At 57.1% G+C, this 24,223-nt stretch overlaps 1 protein-coding gene across 3 annotated transcripts; it reads left to right on the plus strand.

The window, feature by feature from the left end:
* Window positions 1–605: 605 nt before the first annotated feature.
* On the plus strand, window positions 606–20,240 carry PLIN3 (perilipin 3). 3 transcript variants are annotated; one of them, XM_044254489.1, is made up of 8 exons: window positions 606–637; window positions 3,080–3,163; window positions 6,386–6,584; window positions 6,755–6,837; window positions 10,759–11,044; window positions 15,746–15,945; window positions 17,233–17,358; window positions 19,391–20,240. In XM_044254489.1, exons 2-8 carry the CDS (start codon window positions 3,098–3,100, stop codon window positions 19,733–19,735), a joined length of 1,305 nt encoding a protein of 434 aa, XP_044110424.1. In that variant the 5' UTR covers window positions 606–637; window positions 3,080–3,097; the 3' UTR covers window positions 19,736–20,240. The 3 variants fall into 3 exon arrangements, with proteins under 3 accessions (XP_044110424.1, XP_044110426.1, XP_044110425.1); XM_044254491.1 differs by having other exon boundaries at window positions 19,394–20,240; XM_044254490.1 differs by having other exon boundaries at window positions 607–637; window positions 3,047–3,163.
* Window positions 20,241–24,223: the final 3,983 nt, after the last annotated feature.

Below are 24,223 nucleotides of genomic sequence, written 5' to 3' on the forward strand. Positions count from 1 at the left end.
GGAGTTGACCCCAGCACTGCCCTAGGCTGACCGGCTCTGGGCCTCAGTTTCCCCATCTGTAAAATGGGGATGACAAAGGAACAGTTTTGGTAGGATTAAACGGTGCCACGCAGGTCAGGGTGGGAGGAAGGCACTCCATATCTGTTAACTGCTGCGGCGAAGGCTGCTCATACTGCTGGGTCGAGCTCTGCTCCATCATCTTTCCGCCCAGGGTTGGGGCGTGGCTCCTCACGCGCAGCGGGGCAACGATCTCTCACCGCCTCTGGAGAAAAGGCGGACTGGGGGACCCTAGAACTAGGATAGCACCTCCCTGGGCCGAGTTCATAGGACCCCTAGGTCGGGAGGGGGCGCCCTTGGCTGGATCAGGCGTCTTATAAGGGTCCCCTGGCGCGGAGTACCGCGCGGCCCGCAAACGCCACCCGCAAAAGCCTGGCCCTTCCCGGACTTCTTCACTTGGGCCTCCAACGTCCCAGACCGAGCGGGGGCGTGGCGCGGCGGCGGGCAGCCTCCCGATACGATTGGTCCTCCGGCCCGTCCTTCCCGAGCGCCCGCCCCCCCGAGTATAAAAGCCTCCCCCGGGCCTGTCCCAGACGGTTTCAGAGCTGCCGGTCGAAGTGCGTTCGTGCCGCTGACCGCGGTAAGAGGAGGGGCCCTGATTGCGGTGGGGGGCGAGGTCCGCCGGGCCCCGGGGCGTCCCAGAGGAGGAAGACGGAGGGGAGACCCTTCCTTGGGGCTCTGCGGTCTGGGGAGGGGTTTCCAGCCTGGGTTGAGCTTTCCTGTCTCTTCCCCTAACGCCCCCTCAAACCCAAAACAAAACAAAAGAAAAAAGACCTATTTCTGGAGCAGAGTCAGACTTCCAAACTTTCTCTTTTCAGTTTCTGAGACATTCGTTGGAGGCGGGGCGGGGGCGCGTGAAAGAGCCCCCCAAAAGTGGCAGTATGAAGAGGGGGGTAAACCCCCTCCTACAACACAGCCTCCCTGAAAAGTCGGCTTGCTTTGCTAACGCAGTTTGGAAATCGGCCCTCCTGGGTCCTCCGGCGCCCCTGCCCCCCAATCAGGGGGCTCTCTGCCTCGCAAGGACCCCTCCTCGGCAAATGGGTTTGCCGCCCGCGGGACTTCGCTCCTCCCCCCGCCCGAGTTTCTGGTGGGCTCAGCTGACTCTGGGGAGGTCGCGGGCAGACCCCGCCCTCTTCCTTTAGGTGGGTGTGGCCAGAGGATTGCTCAGGGTGGCTGGGAAGGCCTGCTGCCCCTTATCTGAGACCTTGGGACCTTTGTCAGGATTGCTGGAACTGCCCGGCCTGGGACCTCGGTCTCTGGGAACTTTGGAAGTTGGATTCCGGCTGCCACTGGGCGCCTGCGTGACCGCAGCCGGTTCCAGCTAGCTCTCGCTGTGGCCGCTGGAGCCAAGTTCAGGCAGCTCGCAGACCCCAAGGACTTTAATGGGATGCTGACATCTGTGGTGGCGGCCCTTGGCTAAACCCGCTCTAGGAGGAATTGATGGGCCAAGGGGATGGGAGAATGGGCCTCCAAGATGCCCAGGGAGGGGTGAGGGGAATAACCGGACTCCTGAAGATAACCAGGGGCCAGTGTGCCGACTTGCTCCCCTTCCCAGCTTGGGGAACTCAGTACCAAGCAGAAGCTCATTCCTGGGTCGCTTCACCTGTGTGTGAAATGGTTCTGTTTATTGAACACCTACTATGTGCCAGGTACTGAGCTAAGGACAACGTGTTGCTCTGCCAGTCTGTAGGGACTCTGAGCTAGAAATACATATCCCCATTTTTACAGATGGGGCAAGCAAGGCTCTGAGAGTGGGTGCTGCTTTCCCGAGCTCCCGCTGGGTACTGAGTTGCGAAGCTGGGGTTAGAACCGGTTTGGACTCCAGCACTGGTGCTCTCAAAACCTCAGTTTGCTGGGCTTTGGGAGACAGGGCAACATGGCAGCCAGGAGGATGGGCCCCCTTCCTCTAGAAGGAAATGTTCAGACTCAAGGTCAGGGGTTCACAACAGGCTCATCCCAGAATTACCAGAGGAACCAGCCCTGAAGGCAGGTTCTACCTTTAGCTCTTTTGTGCAGGTGAGAGGACTGAGGCCAGGGAAGGGGAGGTCCTTGCTCAGCAGGGTCCACCACGGGCGGAGCTTGGACTCCTGCGGTCTGTAGTCCGGTGAGGGTTGACCCGTGTCCTCCCACCTGTCCAGGAAAATGGGACACACCTGCGGTGTTTCCTTTAGTACCTTGCAAAGGAGAGCATGAGCCTCTCCTGGGAGCCTCCCTTATCCTGCCGTCTCTCCTGAGTCTCACCTGATAGGTCTGCCATAGGGTTTTCTTAAGCAGTTTGTGGGGTGTTTTGTTTTTAATGCTTAATCTTTTTTTTTTTTTTTTTTTTTTTGAACTGGTAATATTATCTGCCTGGCTCAAAAGTCAGAGGCTTTGTCCTGTCCACCTGATCTGCCCTGAAAGGTGGCCACTGTCTGTTAACAGTTTCCTATGTCTAAAGATCCTGGGCAAACAAAGCACACGTTTTCGCCCTGTGTGTGGTATTCGTCTCAGAGTATCCTGGTCCAGCCAGTGATGTGTAGGTCTCTACGCCGTGGCCACTGCACTGGGATGGATCCTTGTTTTCTCTAGGCCCTCCTTCGGGGGAACCAGGTTGTTTTCCATGCTCTGGTTGTGGCCGACACGGGCCCACGCCTCTGCCCACATGACAGTACAGGTGTGGGATCATCCCCTCAAGGTTTCCAGGTCACAGGGACGATGGCTCTTGAGAGCAGGTAGCCACTGGCAAATGGCTGTCCGCGGAGGTGTTGGGCCACAGGTGTCTCCCCGAAGTACTGACCCTGTGAAGCCCTTGGAGTTGACCCTGGAGGCGTGGCTCCGAAATCCGCTTCATCAGCAGCACCTGAGTGCTGGTTAGGGCCCCAGACTCCCTGCCCCACCTGGCCCCACATGGGGGCTCACAGGTGATCAAGAATGTTTGCGGGGCGGGGCGAGCTCTGTGAAATAGGGGAGGGGTCAGAGGGCAGATGTGAACTTGTACTTCCTCCTGGAGGGAGGACCCTCACAGCCCACCTGTCCGCCCCAGGGCCTGCTTCACAGAACCATGTCTACCAACGGCACAGAAGCCACCGCCAACACCCAGGCGACAGGAGAAGAACCGGTCCAGCAGGTGACGGAGGGCAGGGACCCGTGGGGTGAGGCTCCCCACACCAGGGTGGCAGGGAGCTGCTGGCAGCATGGGGGTGGGTGGGCAACAGATCTCTTTCTGCGGCTGAGGGTGAGCCATCACACAGACCCCGGACAGGTGGGGGCAGGGGCAGAACGGGGAATCCCGAAGGCTCTGGGGGAGATCTGGTGCCCGCTGGGAAACCGCCACCGGCCTCCCACCCCCACTGCTGTCCCGTCTGCAGGTGCTTGGAGGGTCATCCTAGGAAATCAGCCCGCATTTCCTCCCCCCTTCACAGCTTCCGAACAACTATGTAATAACCCTACGAACATGTCATTTGCATATGATAAATGACATGACCTTGGGAAGAGTGCTGCCCCGTGGTTTTTCGTCAACTACCAAGTTCCCTTCCGCAGCCATCAGCACCAAACGCTGTTGGGACATTCCTCCCCCAAAGAGACCCTGCCCCGTCAGCGCTCCCTCCTCGGCCCTCCTCCCCAGCAACAGCTCATGGGCTGTCGGCTCCGTGGGGTTGCCTGTTCTGGACATTTCGAATGGAATCCGGCCAGCTGAGACCCCTTTGTGCCTGGCTTCTCTCACTGAGCGTGTTTTGGGGGTTTATCTGCCTTGTAGCGGGTGTCAGCGCTTCATTCCTTTCTTAAAATTGTGGTAAAATAACACACAACAAAAAAAAACCTTACTTTTTTTTAGAAGATTTACTTATTTGACAGATCACAAGTAGGCAGAGAGGGAGGCAGAGAGAGGAGGAAACAGGCTCCCTGCAGGACGATGCTGAGATCATGACCTGAAGGCAGAGGCTTAACCCCTGAGCCACCCAGGCGCCCCCCCCCCAAACTATTTTGAAGTGTCTAGTTGAGTGGGATTAAATGCACTTGTGATGTACAACCACCACCATCAAATTCCAGATGGGAACCCGGTCCCCATTACCAGTAAGTCCTGTTCCTCCTGCCTCCAGCCCCTCACACCACTCATCTGCTTTCTGTATGAATTTCTCTCTTTTGGACGATTCACGTAAGCAGAAACTTAAATTTTTTAAAAAATTTTTATTTTTTTAATTTTAATTTTTATTATTTAAATTTTATATATTTATTTGACAGAGATCACGAGTAGGCAGAGAGGCAGGCAGAGAGAGAGAGGGAGAAGCAGGTTCCCTGCTGAGCAGATGGTCCTGTCTCCTTGTGGTTTTGGCCTCTCCCTACTGATCACTTTCACGCACCTGTTGACCACTTGGAGGCTGTGATGTTTTCCTTTCTTTCTTTTTTTTAAAGATTTTATTTATTTATTTGACAGAGATCACAAGTAAGGCAGAGAGGCAGGCAGAGAGAGGGGGGAAGCAGGCTCCCTGCTGAGCAGAGAGCCCCACACAAGGCTCAATTCCAGGACCCTGAGATCATGACCTGAGCCGAAGGCAGACACTTAATGACTGAGCCATGCAGGTGCCCCAAGGCTATGGATTTTTTTTTTTAAGATTTTATTTATTTATTTGACAGAGATCACAAGTAGACAGAGAGGCAGGCAGAGAGAGAGGAGGAAGCAGGCTTACCGCTGAGCAGAGAGCCTGATGCGGGGCTCGATCCCAGGCCCCTGAGATCATGACCCGAGCCGAAGGCAGCGGCTTAACCCACTGAGCCACCCAGGTGCCCGAGGCTATAGATTTTTAAAAACCTACTTAGAACCACCTGTTCTCTGATCCCCTCACCCAGCGATGGACATCTGGGCTGTCTCCACTTCTGGCCACTCAGAACGAGGCTGCAGGAACATTCATGTGCACCTTTTGTGTGGACATGTGTTTCCTGTCCCAGGTTAGATGCCTGAAAGTGGGCTTGCTGGATTGGAGGGGGGACTTCGGACTAACTCCTGTGAGGCCTCAGGGGTACAGGCCAGGCAGCTGGCCGGAGTCCATCTAAAGTTTGTGACTGACTGTAGGTGACTTCCTCTTTCCATGCCTCAGTTAACCCTTCCATAAAATGGGTGAACACTCCCTATCTCCAGGGGCTGCCGATTGAGTGAGGTCACACACAAGCTGTCCACACATCCCCTGTGAGTTCAGGCTTCTGCCAGCACCTTCCCACGAGTGATCTCTGCGATTCCTACTGGACAGGCATGATTCCCCATGTGATGGGTGGGGAAACGGAGCCTCAGAAGGGCTGTGTTGACTCTGTTCCGCTCTTATAGTATCAATGAACAGGAGTGGCCGTGTGGTATTAAAGCTTTATTTGTAGAACCAGCCAGCAATGGAATATTAGCCCCATAAAGGAATAAAGCACTGACCTCTTCCACGATGTGGAGGGACCCCGGGGACACCGAGCTCAGGGAGAGCAGCCAGACCCAGAAGGACACATCCTGCAGGACCCCACTCCCAGGAGGTCCCCAGAGGAGTCCCGTCCACACAGGCAGGAGATAGTGGGAGCCAAGGCTGGTGCAGGGGTTGGAGAGTCCGTGCTTCATGGGGACAGAGTCTCAGTTTGGGGAGATGGAAAGTTCTGGAGACAGAGTGGGGGTGGCTGCAGGACAGCGTGAGTGTTTTCACGCCGCTGAGCTCTGCACTGGAAATGGTTAAGATGGGAAGTTTTATACGTATTTTACCACAGTTAACAAACTTAAACACTGATGGCCCCCGAGCCCACGACGTTCGGGGGGAACCAGACACAGAAGGCCACACGGGGTGTGAGTCCATGTGTGTGACACGCCCAGAACAGGCTCCTCCTCGGACAGGAAGGGGGCTGGGGGAGGGGAGAACCAGGAGTGACCATTTTCTTGGAGTGATGGCCAAGTTCTAGAGTTAGCCACAGCCGTTGTACAACCTAATGAAAATACTAAAAACCTTGGAATCGTGCGTTATCAAATGGTGGCAGTAATGATCTGTGAACTCGATTCAGCTGTTAGGAAAAACCGGACAAGGATAAGAAGATCAGGTGTGGGCCCCCTGGGCTGTAGCTTGCGGACGCCGGGGGTAGACCTGGCTCTTGGCTCCGCGCAGCACGCAATGGGGGTCAAGTACGCGTTCAGACAGAGGAGAGGCAAGGCTAGGGTAGAGGAAGCGCCCATGGGGCAACCTCGAAGCAGTGGCTTGTGCAACCACCGGGATGCAGGGCAAGCCTGAGCTGAGGCGTGGCCTGGCCGGGACTGAAATCCACAGGGGCGCCCCACCCCCACCCCGCCCGGAGCCCCAGGCCCGGCCCGCTGAGCCGCTTGTCCCCACAGCCCAGCGTGGTGGACCGCGTGACCACCATGCCCCTCATCAGCTCCACCTGCAACATCGTGTCCGCCGCCTACACCTCCACCAAGGAGAGCCACCCCCACGTCAAGACTGTGTGCGACGCGGCCGAGAGGGGCGTGAAGACCCTCACCGCGGCGGCCGTCAGCGGGGCCCAGCCCATCCTCTCCAGGCTGGAGCCACAGAGTGAGTGACGCCCCGGGGAGCCTGGGACCCACCTCCTTGGCTGTTCGGAGTGGGGTGGGGGGGGTCTGCCCCACCCCTGGCCCTGTTCCCCGAAAGCAGCACCCTCCGGCCTTCCGGGCCCCGACGGGTGCACACGCAGTGACTGCCGATTCCTGTCCTGTCCCGTGTAGTCGCCTCGGCCAGTGAATACGCCCACAGGGGTCTGGACAAGCTAGAGGAGAACCTGCCCATCCTGCAGCAGCACACGGAGAAGGTAACTGAGCTCCGCCACCAGGAGCCGGTGGGGGACGGAGGCTCCGCGGGGGTGGGGGGCCTCCTGGGCTCTGGGATCTGTGGTCCTGACTCCTCGTCTCATAGATTAGATACATGTGACCGCTCCTCCCTGACCCTTCTTCGGTCTGTCCCCACCCCCACCTTGAATCTGGAGAATCTACACCCCGCTAGAGGAGTGATCGAAACCCCAGCCAGATCTCTTCAAAACCCCCGTGTGTCTGTCCCGCTTCCAACCCCACCAGCCTCTGCACTCTGTTCAGGAACATCCGTACCCGGGTGGACAGGGCACACATCTAGAAACAGAGTGCCTGCCTTGTGGAACTTCGATTCAGGGGAGGCCTGGGGAAGCAAATACAGTAAATGCTTCTGCCCCAGTCCTACCCCAGGCCCTTTGGATGTGCACTTCCTCCTTCACGAGCCAGACTTTCAGGTCTCTGTTCAAATCCTACCTCTTCAGCGGGCTTCCCTTCCCTCTTAAAGAAGGTCCTTCTAGCTCAGCTCTGTTGAGAACTGTCTCCGATGTCCATGTTCTTTCTCCGCACCATCCAGTATGGAAACCGCCAGGCATATGTGGCTACGGAGCACTCGGAGTGTGGCTGGTGTCACTGAGGAACTCAGTTGGCAATTTTAAATAGCGGCCCGTGGCCCGTGGCCAGCACCTCCGTAGCATGCCATGGACAGCTTCCCTGAGCCGTGAGTCACATACCACACAATGAGCTCATTGAAAGTCTACAACTCAGTGGTTCTAGTATATTCATGTTGTGTAACCATCACCACCCGTTTTAGAACATTCGTCACCCCAAAAGAAACCCCATATCCCTTAGCTGTTAATCTTCTTCCTGCCAAATGCTCCTGGCAACCACCATCTCCTTCCCGTCCATGGAGGGGCCTGTTCTGGGCGCGTCACACGCGTGGACTCACACCCCTCCCTGAGCATTGTGGGCTCGGGGTCCGTCTCCAGGGGGAGTGCCTGTCCGCAGCCGAGTGACAGTCCCGTGCGTGGGGGACATGTTGTGTGTATCTGTTCATCTGCTGATGGGCATTTAGGTTGTCCCTACTTCGGGGCTGTTTGAATATCGCTGGACATTTGTGCACCAGTTACATGAATCCTCTTAGAACAGAAAAATTGTCTTGAATCGTCTCTAATTGCACAGCTCTGTGGCATGAAGCCCGCTCACACCGTCCTGCAGCCACCCCCAACCTCCGTCTCCAGAACTTTCCATCTCCCCACACGGAGACTCTGTCCCCATGAAGCACGGACTCCCCACCCTCAGCCCCAGCCCCGGCTCCCACCCTCTCCTCACTGTCTGTGCGGACGGGACTCCTCTGGGGAACTCCTGGGAGTGGGGTCCTGCGGGACGGGTCCTTCTGGGTCTGGCTCTTCTTGCTGAGCCCCGTGTCCTTAGGGCCCCTCCACGTGGTGGCAGGTGGCAGGGTCCCTTCCTTTCTGAGGCTGAACAATATTCCGGAGTGTGGATGGACCTTGTTCTTCTCGCATCTGTCAGCGGATTGCTTCCACCCTGTGGGGCTTGTGAGTCGCGCTGAGAGGCGGGCTGAACAGGGGCGTCCCAGTGGTATGGGCTTGTAGGGCTCCCTGCCATCCCAAGGGCTTTTTAACTGCGTGTTTGTCCTCCCGAGTTGGGGAGGGCCAGGCTGCTTGGTGGCTCTGTCTGGGGCCCACCGTCTAGCGTGGGGCACAGTAGATGCTTAATCTCCATGTTCGCCTCATGGGACACACGGCTACGCTCTTCGTGTCCGGTTGTCTCCCACCAGAATTCAGTGGTACGGCTGTCCTGGTTCTCCGGGCTCTGCCCCCAGGCCCCCCCCCCCGGATAGCGGGCTCCCCTGCTCGGCCGGAGACTGCCCTACACCACGTCCCCCAGAGGCGGACCCCACCTGCTCACGCAGGACTTGGTGTAGCGGGGACCGGGGTCTCCCCAGCAAAGGCCATGAGGAGGCTGGGTGGGCTTGGAAGGTGGAAACTGCCCAGTTCACAGAAGGCTGGAGAAGCTTCCCTGTAGAGCCAGCTCCTTGGGGCCGGGCGCTTGCGAGAATTTCTCTGTCCGGTTGCCGCCCCACGAGGCCAGCATTCCTGCCGTTTATAGAAGGGATGAGCTGGGGTGAAGCCCTCCAAGGTCGTCCAGCAGAGCTGCTCCCGGCTCAGAGGCGCCTCTGGACTCCTATGATGTCACCTCCGCCCCAGGGTCGCCCCAGGAGGAGGCAGTGCTCCCCAGTTCTGCCAGACGCGTGCTGTGGTCAGCTGGGGGACAGCCCCAGTGGCTACCTTTTCCCACCCGGAGGAAACGAATTCCCGTGGACACGGGAGGTCTAGGTGTTCCGGGGGGCGCCAGCTGCCCCCCGAGAAGGGTGGGAATGGGGGTGGTGGTGTGGCTTTGGGCTTTGCGGAGAGCTGTCCGCCCGGCGGTCTGCTCAGAGGCTTAGACTGGAGCCTCCCGTGCGGGTCCGCGAACAGCCACTGTGTGCGGCAGCCTCTCCCGCGATCCCAGGGCCGTTCTCGGGCGGCAGGTCGGGCCCTGCACCTGCGGTGCTAAATACAGTTTCCGTCACACGTGGACACGCCCACGCGTTTCGACGCCCGGGGCAGCTTTTACTCCACCAGGGGCAGAGTTAGTCGTTGTCACGGAGGTGGCCAGCCTGCCCATCTCCGGAGAAAGTTACCAACCCCGTGACTACGCTGCTGCTAACCCAGGTCAGAGGCGGTGGAGTCACAGTACCAGGTTAACATCCAGGTTCTGCCTTTGGGCCCGGACACCCCTTGCCGAGACAGCTGCTTAGCCCCCCAGCCTCAGTTTCTTGTCTGAGGAATGGGTACGCGCCTTCCTCTTAGGGCTTTATAGGGCAGAAGCGGGTCCATCCTCTGAAGGCTCAGAGCAGCGCCCGTCTCCTACGGAGTGTTGGTTTTTACCGTTTTAACACAAGCTTCAGGAATAAATCCACAAGCGTGGTGACCTTTTGGGGCACAGAGCCCCATTTGCCGTGCGGAGTTGAAGGTGGTTACTGTGTTCTGGGAGTTCATGGAGCCAAATTTTAGACACCTGCATGCATCCTCTGTGTCGCTTTGCTTTTGCTCGGGGCGCCTCTGTCCTGGTCTCCCCTCGGGGGCACCGCTGACTGTTCTCTGGGGTGCAGAGCAGCATCCCTGCCCTGTCCCCTTTATGGCAGGAGCTCCCCACCCACCCCTTCACCCCCGTGTGACAACCAGACATGTCCCCAGACACTGCCCAGCATCCCCTGGGGACAGAATCACCCTAGATGAGAGCCACTGCCCTAAGGGAGTTGGCCCACAGATGGTCCCTCCCACCAGGATTATGGTTCTTAGCGCGGGACGGGGCGGTCACTTCCGGGGCTGTCTTAGTCTCTTCTGCCCCATGGATGGAGCCGTTAAGCCAAGCACTGGTCTAACCCATTGTGCCCGTTTGCTGAGCCACTGACCCAGGAACTTCCTGTCCCCCCATCCCGGAGGCCAGAAGTCCAAGAAGGGTAGCTGCTTCCTCTGGAGGCCCCTGCTTCACTCCCAGACTCTGGCCTCGCCTGATCTCCCCTCTGTGTCCTGGTTTCTCTTTGAAGACCTTCTCTCCAGATTATCACATTCTGTGGTCCTGGGGGTCAGGGTCCAATGCACAGTCCCCTGTAATGCTGTGGGTAAAGAAATGGAAGCACAGAGAGGTGGAGTGAGTTCCCTGAGGCCCCACAGCCAGGACCTAGCAAACCAGGATTCACCCCAGGCTCCAGAGCTCAACGTCTTCACTGCTGGGTCGCATGTTGACCCTTGGGAGTCACCCAGGAACTGGAACTCCTCCTTTTGGGGTCCTTGGAGGCTGGGGTGCAGGGGTGGGGGTCCTCAGAGAGGACAGAGATGCTGACGCTGCCTCTGTTGTAGGTTTTGGCTGACACCAAGGAGCTCGTCTCGTCCAAGGTGTCGGGGGCCCGAGAAGCCGTGTCCAGCGCCAAGGACACAGTGGCTACGCGAGTGACGGGGGCGGTTGACATGACCCGGGGTGCCGTGCAGACTGGTGTGGATGCGACCAAATCCGCAGTGACCAGCGGCGTCCAGTCAGTCATGGGCTCCCGTGTGGGCCAGATGGTGCTGAGCGGGGTGGACACGGTGCTGGGCAAGTCGGAGGAGTGGGTGGACAACCACCTGCCCATGACGGATGCTGAGCTGGGTGAGTGCGGCCCTCGTGTCCAGACGCCCCCACCCTGCCAGACCTCCCCCCACCCACCCAACTGGGGTCTGTCCCTCCATGCCATCTCAACCCTGCCACCTTTCCCTCAGATTTGCTGTAGCCCCTTGTCAGTGCCCCCCTGACCAGTGAGTGCAGTGGCCTCCTCCCTGGCCCCCAATGTCTCTTCTCTTTGAAGCAACCACTAGAGGGCCCCTGTGAGCACCAGAGCCTGGTTCTGTCCTCCTGCCCACAGCCCTTGGGGTCTCCCACCTTCTGTTGGGTAGAAACCCAAGTCCTCCCCATGAACCCCCCCCCATGCACTTATCTACCTCCCCTCCTTCATTCTGCTCCAGCCACACTGACTCATTGCTGACCTTGACATGCTCCCACCCCAGGGCCTTTGCATCAGCTCTTCCCCTCTACTGGGAGCATTCTTCCCCTAGACACCCTTCCACCTCCAGCTCTGCTCAGATGCCACCTCCCCAGTGAAGCTCAGATCGCCCCTTCCCTTGTCCAGACTGTGTCTTGAGGCCTGCCCCCGTCCCCTCCTGGCTGGGCTCTGTTGTTTCTCTCCGGCACTCGTTATCAGCCCCACAAAGCAGCTGCACATTGTCTTGGTCGCTGCTGTGTGCCACGTCTAGAATGGGGCCTGGCACTCAGCAGGCATTCAGACTCTTCTCTGTCACTCCCCCTCCACCCCTGCCCCAGGCATGCATTTGTCCATTCGGATGTTCCTTGAATATCGGCTGTGTGGCCAAGTCCTGGGGACACCACAGTGGACCGAATTCTGCCCTCGGGGAACTCACAGTATAAAATACAAGGAAAGCAGGTTAAAGGAGAGATTTCGAGGGGAGAGGATTGGGTAGATGTTTCTGAGGAGGTAACACGACCACGAATGCAGCAAGCGAACGAGCTAGGTAGCTCCATGGATGTCAGGGTGGAGAGAAGGGGCAATACCAAGGTCCGGGGGCAGGACCTGCTTGGTGGGTTAGAGGAATAGCAAGGCAGAGTGGGCAGTGGGAGTTGGGAAGGGGGACAGGGCAGGTTGTGCACGGCCTAGGGAATCCAGGGGAGGACTTGGTTTTACCCCAAGGGAGGTGGGAGTCCTGGAGGGCTGTGGGCAGAGGCCCCGGGACCTGACTTGTGTGCGCATGGGTGCCCTCTGGTGGCCACTGAGAGGAGGGCCGGCTGGGGTTTGAGGGCAGGACTGGGACCAGCGCTGGGCGCCTGCCGGTGTGGTGGGGACTGGTCCAGGTGGAGGCAGGAGGAGATAGACAAACCGGGGATGAAACTGTTGAGACAAAGCAGTGTCCTGTGTGGCCCACCATTGGCTCTCGTACCCGTGGCTCTTGGGACTTTGGCCATGCCGCGGTGCAGACTCTGGTGCCCACAGCTGTGAGGGCCCGCGGGGCTGCCTCCGAACTAGACGCCACGCTCCATCCAGCTTTGGCCAGAGTTGGTTGGTTTGGATAAGGAGCCAGACATTTGGAACAATTGGAAGGAGCTGCAGGACAGATCAGATTGTGGGGATTCCTGAGGGCAGCACCGTGGGCATTCGGAGCTGGGTCATTCTTTGTGGGGGTGTCCTGGGTGCTGGGCGGGGGTGGAGCAGCGTCCCTGGCCCCACCCCCTCGATGCCCGAAGCACCCCCCCAGGGCGACCAGGACAGGCGTCTCCAGACACCGCCCTGCAACCCCTCCCGGGTGAAATGCCCTGCTTCCCCTGGAACTTCGCACAGGGGGAATCGTGTGGTTCCGTGGTGGGTGAGCACCTCCGCCTCGGTCTCGACTTCCTCGTTGGACTGGGATTGGGATCCCAAGATGTCGCTCCTCTAAGTGCCCCTTCTTTCTCCGGTAGCTAGAAAATTGTCTTGGAGGGAGTTGTCTGGGGCGGCTTGGATGAGCCCAGGTGCAGGTTGTGGAGGAAAAGCAGGGCAGGTGGCTGGCTTCCCCCCTTTATTTTGTTATTTATTTATTTAAAGACTTTATTTATTTATTTGATAGAGAGCGAGAGAGGGAACACAAGCAGGGGGAGAGGGAGAAGGAGGTTCCCCGCCCAGCTGGGATTCTGATGTGGGGCTGGATCCCAGGACCCCGGGATCATGATCTGAGCCAAAGGCAGGCACTTAAGGACCGAGCCCCCAGGCGCCCCTCCCCATCTATTTATTTTGGCATCACGGGCTGGTTTGCCATCCTCGCCCACTGTCATTAGTGGGTGTTTATGTTATGGGTGTGGATGTGAAGATTCACGGGACATATTCCAATCCTACACACTTTATTGACCTTTCTCTTGTCCCGCTACTTTTGGCTGCTCAGAGACCCCCGTCGAGTTGGCTCTGAGTGTCCATGATTCTCCCTGGGAATCTTCCAGGAAACGGGGTGGTCCTTTGCTCTCCGGAGAAACTTGATGTCTCAGGCGGGCTGGGAATCTAAAGCCCTGAGACGTGTGGCTTGAGCATGGCATGTCACTTGTCCTTTGAGGGTCCAGAACCCAACCCCAGGCCTCTCAAAGGAAGGGCGCTGCTGGCCCATGGTCGGTGCTGAAGCCAGGCAGAACCAGCTGTGGGTCTCTGCCCCTGAAGGCAGGGGGAGAAGGCAGGGTCTGCTTGGAGGAAGATCCTGAGCCAGGCTGGGGGGCCACTGCAGAGAACAGATCCTCTGACCAGCCTTGCTTCTGTATTGGTTCCTTGTTTCCGCGGGGTGAGGGTGAAACCATTGTACGTAGGGGTGCTTATGGTTTTGGGGGGTGAGGGGTGTTTAGTTGGGGGAACGTATGAGCTTCATTCTTTTTAAATGTCACCGTGAAATGATTCTTCCATGGCATCCTCTTCCCCAGCCGACTGACTGGTCAGACTACCTCCATGCTGCATCTGGCCTACCACTTGCATTTGTAAATAAAGTTTTATTGGCACACGGCCACACGCATTTACATGCATGTGGTCTGTGAGTGTTTTTGCATTGAGGTGCGGTATAACTCCCTGCAAAGACCAAAACACAGACTGGCTGCATACAGAAAAAGTTCAGCGACCCCTGGGTTATGTTCTGGAAGTATGTTCTTCTGGAATTTGTAATGTTCATAGAAACAACTGAAATCCCTGGATTGAAGGCTTACCTTGATTAAACAACAGGTCAGTGACTGCCTGTGGGATTTTGTTCCTTGTTTTTTCCCATCTTTTGTTTCTGGAACAGTGGCTGGCCAAAAGAGATGCAGAGCTAGAACTAGCTAGAACTAGCTAGGTGGCTACGTGGAGAGCTCACTTCCCAGAAGAGCCAGGCTCTTCCTGCCTGGCTGGGGGCACATCTGTGGTGCCCTGGCCCCATGTTCCTTAGTATGTATTTGATACTTTTTAAAATCAGCATTTTCCGATTCTTTTAGAAAGGAAACTTTAGCACTTAAAGAAAACAGGACGCCATACCATCTGCTATAAATTGGTCACAAAAACACCTAATGTTCATTTGGGTTCCTTTTTTCAGTATGAGGTCCAGATGTCACAATTCAGACAGCTCTGACTCTGGTGGTCGTAAGGAAGGGGGAACTGAGGCTTATTGGCAAAATCACTTTGGTGTAAAGCAGGGAGTGGCAGGTGTTTTCTTAACCAGATGGTAAACATTTTTGGCTTTTGGGGACAGTTAGTCTCTGTTGCAACTAGTTAAGTCTGCTGTTTACACAGTAGCACAGAAGAGAGGTAAATGAATGGGTGTGATTGTGTGCCAATAAAACTTTATTTATAGAGACAGGTGACATTCGGCCTGGGGGCTGCAGTCTGCAGACCCCTGCTCTAGGGCGTTAGTCAGGAGGTTTGGAGTCAAATCCTTATCAGGTTATTTACAGAACTCAGGCTTGTACCTACTCTGTTAAAGTTGAAAAGGAGCAGACCCACTAGGATAAAATCAGGACGGGCAGTTTCCATCCTGCCCTGTTGCAATGACACAGGCTCTCTCTGGACTAGATATTCCTTCCTTTCCCTGCTTTTAAGACAGTTCTCATGTGGCTCAGACCTGCCCCCAGTAAGTATTAGGGTTAAGAACCTGGTGTCAGGCCTGGCTTCAAATCCTGACTTGCCACTGCCTGGCTGCGGGACCTCGGGAAGTCACTTCCCCTGCAAGTCCCTGTTTCCTCGTCTGTAAAAACGGGGTAACGGTGCCTCCCTTACGGAGCTGTTGAGGTTTAAAGAGAACAGTGGGGGAAGCACCTAGAACCTTGTGAAAGGTCGGCCATGTAATAGATGCGGGATGCTAATACAGGACTGGCCAGCTTTTTTCTGCAAAGGAGCAGATAGTATTTCAGTGTCCACAGGCCAAGAGGCCGCTAACTCCACCACTGTAGTTTGAAAGTGGGTGTAGATGTATATAACTGATCTGCAGAGCTGTGCCCCAGCGTGGTGCAAAACCGGAGGCTGAGCGGATGTGCCCGAGGGCCTTGGTTTGCAGACTCACACGCTTAATCCTAGCCACGTCGGTTCCCAGCATACCCATTTCGCAGATGGGGAAAACCAAGGCCGGGGACTCCGGTGCAAGGCTTCCCAGCTTGCGAGAGGCAGCCCTGGGACAGAGAACCCTCAGCAGCGTGTGGGCAAGCCTGCGCGGGCCACGAACCCACGTGTGCACCCCGCCTCGGCGCCCCGACCGCGAGCCAGAGCTGCGCGGGCTGCCGCCACCGCCTCCCGGCCTTGACGCGGCATCTCGTGCTTCCTCCCCGCAGCCCGCCTCGCCACGTCCCTGGAGGGCTTCGACATCGCGTCGGTGCAGCAGCAGCGGCAGGAGCAGAGCTACTTCGTGCGCCTGGGCTCCCTGTCGGAGCGGCTGCGCCAGCGGGCCTACGCGCACTCGCTGGGCAAACTGCAGCTCACGCGCCAGCGTGCGCAGGAGGCGCTGGTGCAGCTGGCGCAGGCGCTCAGCCTGGTGAGACCCCCACCCCTTCCCCCACCCCTGTGCGTCTCCGCCTGGGCGGGACCTCACACCTGGACCGCTTGGGGGGGCGAGAGAGGCTGTCCGCCAGCTCGGGTGGGAGGTGGGGGTGTGGGCTGTGGGGTGTGTGTGTGTGTGTGTGTGTCAGGGCTCCAGCATAGGAATTGGGGGGATGCAGTTCAGCCCACGACCGCGGGACTGGCCGGCGGAGACCCTCCCAGCTGTGGTCCAAGGGACCAGCGGGCGGCAAGAGCGTGAACCCCTGAGCGTGAGATGCGTTTTGGTTCCGTTTAAAGCCCCCAAATTGCCCGTTTTTAAGCGTAGGGTTTGGGGAGTTTTACAAGTAGAAAGACACGTAACCAGCACCGCAGTCCAGATGTGGAATGGATGCCTTCGCCTGGGAAGGTCCTCTCCGCTGTCACATCCTGCCCCCGCCCAGAGCTCTGTCCCTTCTGGAAAGAGCTGGGTTCCTGCCGCCTGCCTCTTCCCTTAGCCGCCTCCGCTCAGCGCTCGCCCCTCTGTCAGTTTCTGATTGGGGTAAACCACACACAGCGTTAAAGGTGTCATCAGAAGCACTTCCAGTGCACAGCTCGGTGGCACATGAAGCACACTCACACTCATGCAACAATCCTCACCCTCCGTTTCCAGAACATTCCATCTCCCCACACGGAGACTCTGTCCCCATGAAGCACGGACTCCCCACCCTTTGACCCAGCCCCGGCTCCCACCCTTTCCTCTCTGTCTGTGCGGAGGGGACTCCTCTGGGGACCTCCTGGGAGTGGGGTCCTGCGGGACGGGTCCTTCTGGGTCTGGCTGTTCTCACTGAGCCCTGTGTCCTCGGGGTCCCTCCACGTCGTGGTGGCAGGGGTGAGGGTCCCTTCTTTTTTAGGGCTGAAGAACATTGCACTGGAGCACTTTAAGGTCCTGCCTGTGTTCTTCCTGCTGACATTCTGTTGGCCAGAGTCAGACCTGAGGCCCTGGCCCAGGCATAAGGAATCTGTCAGGTTCTCCTTGTGCCAGACAGACTGGTAGGAGCTGCAGAGAATTTTGGCCACTTGCACGCACGATGGTGATGAAACCGTAGCCGTCCAAAGCCTCTGTGAGAATAGCATCCCTCCCGCCTTCCTCGCCTTCGCGGATCAGCTCATCTTGGATAGGAGGAGGGTGCTGTGGCTGCTCCTGGGACGTGCACGGGGCTCTGCCGGCCCTGGTCAGGCGCTGGAGGCAGTCGCTCTCCTGTGTCCGGCTCTCACTCTCTCTCTCCTTGTTCTCCTGTCCCAGATGGAAAATGTCAAGCAAGGAGTCGATCAGAAGCTGGTGGAGGGCCAGGAGAAACTACACCAGATGTGGCTCAACTGGAACCAGAAGGAGCTCCAGGGCACAGAGGCGAACCCAGCCAAACTAGAGGTACCAGCCTGGGGGACACATGGAATGCTTAGGGCACTAACTTCCCTCTCCATGCCCCTGCTGGATGGACTTACCTGCGTGGAATGCTTTCCGTATCCTCTCCTCCCATTCGCTGCCTTCAGGACACACCAGCACCTCCTCCAGGAAGCCCACCTAGATTTCCTCTCTTGGGTGTGGGTGTTGCTTTTGAACTGTGATATGCTTGACAGTGATGTCTCTCAACCTGCCAAAATTCTAAGCCACATCTCTTTCACCTTCTCCTTTATCCCGGTGTCACTGAGCCCTCCCTATTCCCCTGCCTGGCTCCTTGTGACGACTTCCCACTAACGTCCTCTGGTCCGTCCCATCCGTCCCAGGTGTTGGCCTCTCCTGCCGCGCCCTTTCACCGCCTCTGCCGTCCCCCATGGACGCTTCCCTTGAGTCAACACCTTACGTGACTCTTGCGCCCCCATTATGAACGTCCCTCGGTCTCTGGGTTCGTGGGGGTGGGGGGAGGGGGGAGGAGCCACCTGCTCCGTGGGGTTGAGGTTTCTTTGGGGGGAGTGATGGAATGTTCTGGAGGTGGAGGTGGTGGTTTGCACAACCTTGCGAATATACGAGAAATTATGGCATTGCACACTTAAAAGGGCGGATTCTCTGATCTGTGTTAACACTCCTGTGTAAAAAAGTTGAGTTCCTCTGTCACGTACACACAGCATTACACATCGATGTTCAAACAGGTAGCACCGATACCGGTGCACACGGTTAGCCTTCAGACCCAAACCACCCAAAACCGTCTCCCTTTCCCCCACGGCTGTGGGCGGCCCCAGGAGCTGTGGATGTTGACTCTGGTCGGCTCCTCCCTGCCATGTTCAAGTCCAGAGCACGCTGTGACAGGTGCGGGCAAAGTCCTGCCGCCCAGCCTGCCCTCTTCCCTGCATGGGGGAGGGAGGTTAAGGTCCCGATTTGCACATGGACACTGCGGCCCTTCGCACCACGTACGACTTCTGCCTAGAAGGTTCTCCCAGACCTCTTTTTTAAAAACAACAACAACAAAAAACTTTAAAAGTGGAGATAAAAAGTGCAGTGTCTTGTACTTAAGAAAAAAAGTTTTACTGAGTTAAAATTCACGGACTCGAAAGTCCCCCATCTGTACAATTCAGTAGTTTTCAGTGTATTTGCAGGGTTGTGAGACCGTCCCTGTGACCCGTTTGGCACATTCCCGCCGACCCGAAAGGAGATCTTGTCCCCATCAGTAGTCACTTGCCCCTCCCGGCCCCTGGCCCCAGGAGCCCCCTTCCTGTCCGTGGAGGAGCCTGCTCTGGGCTTGTCACACCAGTGGACTCACTCCTTCTGTGTCTGTGCCTGGGTCCCTCCCTGCGCGTCGTGGGCTCAGGGTCCGTTCCCAGGGCCGCATATGTGGGCGCCTCGCTTGTGCCCGCAGCTGTGGGACGCGCCAGTGCGTGGGTGGGTCATGTGTTTTTACCTGTTTGCCAGATGATGGACGTATGGGTGGTCTCCACTTGGCCTCCTGTGGACAATGCCTTATGAACCAGTCTTGTACGGACGTGTGTTTCTGATTTTCTTGGGTGGGGGGATTCCTAGGAGGGGAGTTGCTGGACTCTTGGCAACTCGGGAGGTTGGACAGTTGCAAGGACCACCAGGCTGTCTTCCAAAGTGACCGCACCACCAGCCACGTCTGGGGCCCCCGGGTCCTCCCCGTCGCCGCCAACACCTGTCACTTCTTGATCCCACTCATCCTCGTGGGCGCGAGGTGACGCCTCCTGGCAGGCCTGCCCCCGTTTCCCCGACGGCTGGTGGAGTTGAACCTGGCTGTGCTCGTTGGCCGCTGCTGACTGCATGTGGAAAGATGCCTCCGCCTCTTTCCCACTTTGGTACCTCGGTCTCGTGGTTCCAGACTCAGAAGAGCTGGTATCCCGGACCACCGCAGGGAAGGGCTCCTGGGAGGTCGGCGGGAGAAGCCTCTCCCGGCGCCGGCTTGGGCTCCAGCTGCCCCCAGCGCGCTTGGTCCTGATCAGCCGCCCCTTCTCAGCAGGTGGAGACCCGGACGCTCACCATGTTCCGCGACATCACACAGCAGCTGCAGAGCACCTGCGCCTCGCTGGGCTCCAGCATCCAGGGGCTGCCCAGCCACGTGAAGGACCAGGTGCAGCAGGCCCACCGCCACGTGGAGGACCTCCAGGCCACCTTCGCGGGCATCCATTCCTTCCAGGACCTTTCCAGTGCGATCCTGACACAGAGCCGGGAGCAGGTGGCCAAGGCCCGAGAAGCGCTTGACCACATGGTTGAGTACGTGGCCCAGAACACGCCCATCACGTGGCTGGTGGGACCCTTCGCCCCGGGTATCGTTGAGAAAGCCCCGGAAGAGAAGAAGTAGGACGGGAAGGAGGGACTTAGTCTCCCCCGGAGGGGCGGGCCCGAGCCCTGCGCCTGAGCCCTGCACCCCCCGCCCCAGCCCATCTCTGCTGCCACCTGGGAAGCTGGAAACTGACCCGTCCTTACCCCTCCCTGCGCTCAGAGGCAGCGCGGCCTGAGCCTCACCTCCTCGGTCATCGGGGAAGTTTCCAGAAAAAAAAATGCTTTTTAGGAGGTCCTCCGTCTCCCTGGTTTCTTTTTTCTTAAAAAACCGGGGACAAATCAAAAACAACAACAAAAAAAAACAGGGACAGATTTCTTCTATCCCAGCCTCCTTTTCTAAATCACACCCCTGGATAGCGGCCTTTAACTAACAGGCTTGGGACTTCTGGCCTCTGAAGTGGGGGATGGGATGGAGGCAGAGCCGCTGTGGCCCGTCCTAGAGGAGATGGGGACTGAGGTCGGCCTGACTGGCGGTAGGCGCGGGGGGCTTCAGCATTGCCTTAATAAATTTTACCTGCAGCTAAGTGTGGGCCGTGTGCACGTGTGTGTGTGTGTGCGTGTGCTCACTCACACGTGTTCCCCCCAAGAGCTGGGCAGTGCAGGGGTCTCTGTGTGGCCTTCTTGGCCCCTCCCCTGCTCTGCTCACAAGTATGTGAACTGGACCGGGCCAGACCTGGGGCGGGGCTCCAGGGTTCATCTCCCCCACCCTGAGCCTTGCCCCCTGGGCCGTGTTCTGGGGCACTGGCAGAAGCAGAAGGCCGGCTGCTTTTCCCAGACCTTCCTAGGTGTGGGGGGGAGGGGTGTGGCAAGTGGCCCCCCAAAGATGGCCACGTCCCGATGCCCAGGATCTGTGACTGTGGTCCCTCAGGCAGAGGGGACTGTGCAAATGGGATTCAGTGAGGGATCTGGAGATGGGGGCAGGATGGTCCTGATGATTGGGTGGGGGCCCTCCTGTCATCATGAGGTTCCTTATGAGCAGGAGGCTGGAGGGCGGGTCGGAGAAGGTGAGGACAGAGGCAGAGGTCAGGATTTGAGATGGGCGGGTGTTCTCTCCACCCTGAAGATGGGGGAAGGGATCTCAGGCCTGGAGAAGTGGGAGAAGTCAGGGAAACGGGATCCCCCCCACCCTGAGCATCTAGAAGGATCCAGTCCTGCCAACACCTTGGTCTTGGCCCCGTAAGGCTCATTTCAGACTTCTGACCTCCAGAACTGGGAGGTGACAGGTGTGTGGTGTTCGCAGCCTCTGAGTCGGCCTGCCTTGTTAGAGCCGCCCCTGGAGACTCGTCCCGGACCAGGGAGCTCCTGGTTGCCCCTCGACAGACCCCAGCTCGGAGATTTCTGGAAGTTCCGTCCCCTTCTGTGCCTGGCCGTGTGCCCACTGCCGTGCTCACATCTCCTTAGAAAACGCTGCAACCGAATCCTTCCGTTGTGCCCACTCTGGCCCAGGGCTTGTCCCACGTGTGTCACACACCAACCCTCTTAATCGCCTCCGCTCTGCGGGTTAGGTGTCGCAGCTTTACGGATGAAGGGCCGGGAGCACACTGCCGGGCGGGGGCTTGCCTCTCGGTGCGCCCCTGATGGCGGAGTCCTGCTCCTGTCCCTTGCACGCTCCCGAGGACGGGCATCCTGTGCTCTAGCTTGGGATGGGGCATGGGTGTACCAGCCCGCTCCCTGGTCCCCTTGCGAGCGACCCTCTAACCTTCAGGGTGATCACCCGAGGCCAGCTTCTCCCAGACCTGGAGCAAAGATTGCGGATGACGGCGCGTTTGAATAACCTGGTACTTAGGTTTTCTTAGGGTCTCCCCCGCAGCACCGGTGACATTGGGGCTGAGTTGCTTTTCTGGGGGCCACCCTGGGCACCTTGCCCCACACAGTTGATGTCAAGGGCACTGCCCCTCCCCCAAGGGGTGACCACCACGGGTGTCCTCAGACGCGGGCGCCTGGGGAGAACCATCAAGTCAGCTGGCTTCGCCCCAAACACTTCTTTTTTTGTCTTTTTTGCTTTAGTGAGTCCCCGAGATTCCCCATACAGGCCCCCTAATCTGTCAGGGAGCAAATCTCTTTCCGCACCTAACAGCGCCAAGCCAGCATTGGGTGTGGCTGGGAGCCGGGCACTGCTCTGAGCCCCCAGGCGCAGCCCCTGGCCGATGTCCCAGCCTCGTCTCAACCCTCGCACTGAGCTTCCCATTTTGTGGATGGGGAAACTGAGGCAGGTAGTAGTCCAGTCGTTTCCTCGAAGTCTCCCGGTCAGTAAGGGTCTGGCAGGCGGGTCTGGGCCCTTGTCTTCCTGTGTGCATCCCTGACTTGCCCGAGGATGGCAGCGGGTGGGCTGCCCCGCCCCCCCAGCCCTTCGTGGCTCCCTCTGCAAATGGGGTGTACTGGTTAGCTCTTGCTTTGTGACACGTCAGCACTAACTTCGTGGCTTTAAACACGAAGTTAGTCCCATTCTCTCAAAAAAGTCATTGTGATGTCGTTACGGGACCGTTGCTTGTCATGGGTGGCATCTGTTATGTCTGTTCCGTTCCACCGGATGAGAGACTGCAGGCTTTTCTTTATGTTAAAAAAAAAAATAAAAGTAATGTCGATAGTCCTGGGATAAAATAAAGGGGGAGGTGGGAGGTGGGAGGGTCTTGTCTTTTGCAAACTCTGGGCTCTTGTTGTGTCAAATGTGGGGGACGTGGGTGGCCAGGTTGCCAGTGGGGAGGGTGGAGGGAGGGATGGCAGGTACAGGGGAAGGCAAGACAGGTCTCCTGTACACTTGATCTTGACCTTGGCTTATTCCTGGAGGTTGGGGATTCTCTGAGCAGCTTTGCACTCTCCTTGGTCTCCTCCCTTAAGAGCTGGACCCTCTGGGGTCTTAAATGCTCCTCTCACCTGCTTAGCTCACTCCAGCAACTCGTCCAGAAAACACATACGAGAAGATCCCAGCCTGGCCTGGGGGGACCCTAGAGAGCAGCGTATAATGACGTAGGTTCTGTAAATTTCAGCTCTGCCCCTTTCCATGGGACTTGACCTGGTCACCTCTCTGAGCCTCAGTGGAGTGGGTGTGAAAAGCCTCCTCTCCACTGTGCCTGGGTGGCTCAGTCGGCTAAGCATCTGCCTTCTGCTCGGGTCATGATCCCAGAGTCCCCGGGATGGAGTCCTGCCTCAGGCTTGCTGCCCGCTCGCTTCTCCCTCTGCCACACACCCCACTCTCCTGCTCACACATTCACTCTTAAATAAATAAATTAAAATCTTAAAAAAAAAAAAGCCTCTTCCTGGTGGATAGAAGGGGCTTGGCACAGTCCCTTTGTCACCCGAGACCCCCCATGCTCACTGTTCTTAATGCCTCATGTGTGTTTGGACATACATAAAGTAGATGGTCAAAAGAGTTGGCTGTTTCTGCTTTTCCTGGATCTGAAGATTAAATATTGTGGGTGGAGGGTGGAAGTTGGTGAGGGGGATTGAAAGGTACAGATCCGGGTGGCTCAGTGGGTTAAAGCCTCTGCTTTCCGCTCAGGTCATGATCCCAGGGTCCTGGGATCGAGCCCCGCATCAGGCTCTCCATTCAGCAGGGAGCCTGCTTCCCCCTCTCTCTCTGCCTACTTGTGATCTCTGCCTGTCAAATACATAAATAAAATCTAAGAAAAAAAAAAAAGAAGAAGAAGAAAGGTACAGATCCCAGATAGAAAAGAAATCAGTCCCAGGAATGTAACAACAGCGTTGTGACTGTAATCAACACCGTATCGTAAACTTCAAAGTTGCTAAGAGGGTAGACCTGAACCCTTCCCATCACAAGAGAAACAACTGGCTAGGACAGACACGTACTAGACTACTGGCCACTAGACTTATGTGCAACATAGACCCCTATCAAATCATTATGTTCTCCACCTAAAAGGACTACTGTGCTCTCTTCCAAGTGTATCTTAATTAAAAAAAAAAAAAGGTGCAACATTTTGGGGCAATATGAGAATAAGCAGATGCAATCACAAATTCAAAATTAGATACACACCAGAAAACCTGCCTCTCAAACTTGGTAGTGAATACTTTCTACCTGCAGTTGCTGTGCAAAATTATTTAGACTCAAAGCGCAAATTCTCACAAGCCAAAGGGCCATTTGTTCGCTTGTGTGTTTGCCTGGCCTGTGAGCTCAGAAAAGTTTACTTTTTCCTTTATTTATTTAAGTAAGCTCTACCCCCAATAGGGGGCTTGAACTTGTAACCGCCAGATCAAGAGTCCTCTACGGAGCCTGCCAGGTGCCCCAGAAAAGTTTTCTTTATTTTTTTTTTAAGATTTTATTTATTTATTTGAGAGATCACAAGTAGGCAGAGAGGCAGGCAGGGAAAGGGGGAAAGCAGGCTCCCTGCCCCATGTGGGGCTCGATCCCAGGACCCTGAGACCATGACCTGAGCCGAATGCAGAGGCTTAACCCACTGAGCTACCCAGGTGCCCCCCAAAGTTTTCATTTTTAAAGGGTGTTAAAGCAAACAAAAATATGCAACAAAGACTGCCCCCAATGCCTAAAATA

Source organism: Neovison vison, chromosome 6 (assembly GCF_020171115.1).
Source record: "Neovison vison isolate M4711 chromosome 6, ASM_NN_V1, whole genome shotgun sequence".
In the NCBI taxonomy this organism is placed as follows: domain Eukaryota; kingdom Metazoa; phylum Chordata; class Mammalia; order Carnivora; family Mustelidae; genus Neogale; species Neogale vison.